Source organism: Drosophila innubila, assembly GCF_004354385.1.
Source record: "Drosophila innubila isolate TH190305 chromosome 3R unlocalized genomic scaffold, UK_Dinn_1.0 2_E_3R, whole genome shotgun sequence".
In the NCBI taxonomy this organism is placed as follows: domain Eukaryota; kingdom Metazoa; phylum Arthropoda; class Insecta; order Diptera; family Drosophilidae; genus Drosophila; species Drosophila innubila.
Genome location: NW_022995380.1, coordinates 30814545 through 30816220, shown reverse-complemented (window position 1 = coordinate 30816220; position 1676 = coordinate 30814545). Strand labels below are relative to the sequence as shown.

Below are 1676 nucleotides of genomic sequence, written 5' to 3'. Positions count from 1 at the left end.
TTTTTTTCGGCAGAGTTTAAAAAAAACCTAGACTAAAACAAAAACATAATTAGACTATTTAAAGGCGCAAAGCTACAGAAAGTTAAATATTCAACAATTTCCGTTTGTTTCTTGTGACAAATTACTACTTAAATAAATATATTTTTTAAATAATATATTCTATCTTACTCCACATTCCAGCTTTATGGTATAAGTTTAACTAACAATATTAATTATATATTTTATATTTATTGTATATACATATGTATCTTTATTGAGGGCAATATTACCCTTTGGCAGTGTATAAGAACGGGGTGCTGAACAAAAGCCAGAACAACAACTACAACAACAACTACAACAACAACAACAAGAAGAAGAGCAGAATGGTAATAATAAAAACCCGCGAAAATATTTGCAGCGGTCGTTGAGAAATGTTGAGCAATAAAAATTGCATTTTTATGCTGATGTTTGAATTTTGCATGCAAATGAAAAACGAACGCGTTCGGCAACAAAATGGCTTGGAAACAAAAGGAGAGCAGAATGCCTCTCTCTCTCTCTCTCCCTCTCTGCCTCTCTCCCTGTCTGTGTCGGTGTTTGGGGGCAGGAAGTGTTGTTGCCATTGCCGCTGTCAGTGGCAGCAACTGTTTTGCAGCTTAGCTGCGACTTTGCGCCCACGCTGCACGTGTTTATGACTTTGAATTGCAACTTCATCCGCCATGTTGGCAGCTCTCTCTCTCTGTGTATGTGTGTGTGTGTGTTGCAAACGTTTGGCGGCATGTGCCGCCAGTGTGGTTGTTGTTGTTGCTGCTGTTGCTGTTGCTGCTGTCGAGTGCAATGCGAGCATTGTGACGCGAAATGGCGTCGAGTTGAATAATCCAACATGGCGTTTTGGCGCCGTAACGACCGCTAAGGTTTATTTGTGTAACTGTGTGTGTGTGTGCGGCTGTGTTGTGTCTGCTTCCGGCAGCCGGATAAAAAACTTGGCGTTAAAGTGTTAATATTTTGAGTTTTGAGAGCATTGTTGTAGACTGCACTGACTGGCAGAGCATGCAAATACTCTGCAACAACAACAACAACAACAACAACAACAGCAACAACAACAGCAACTAGAGGGTTAAAGGCTTCAATGCCTGTACGTTGTTGCCCCTTTTGAGGCTGACACTTGTTCAATTCAAATAGCATTTCATTGCAGACGACATTGATGTGTCGGCACGGCATTCGACTTACAGCAACTGCAACAGCAACAACTGCAACTGCAACTGCAACAACTGCAACAACAACTGCAACTTGCCGTGTGCCGTGTTGCAACTGTCAGACTCGGCACATTTGTGTTATCTTTAATTTTCGTTACGAGTGCAATTCGAATTGCCAATTCACAAGTATTTATTTTTATTACAACATCACTTGGGCCCAATGAAAGCTGTCACTAAGTGACACTACTCCCCTTCTTCCTTCCGCCCCTTGTCAGCCCACAAGCTGCCAGAGTCCTTAAGCTTTTATGAGTACTTTTCGTACTTTTCATATCTTTTATTATATAAAAACATGCTTGTTTATAAAGATTGTTGTATTATAGTTACCACAAATGATTTTACATTTATTTATGTTATTCAAGCTCTTTGCTCGAAATAACAACAACAAACACTAAGAGTTAAAAATAACACAAATCTTTTGCTGTACAATTTCTATCTTTGTTGCTT

General features: G+C 39.5%; 1 protein-coding gene across 1 annotated transcript; it reads right to left on the bottom strand.

The window, feature by feature from the left end:
* Window positions 1–607: 607 nt before the first annotated feature.
* LOC117789537 lies at window positions 608–1197 on the bottom strand. Its single transcript, XM_034628568.1, is given in 4 exon segments — window positions 608–707; window positions 752–809; window positions 812–897; window positions 899–1197. Coding segments are annotated over 4 exon segments (543 nt in total).
* Between the last annotated feature and the right edge of the window lie 479 nt (window positions 1198–1676).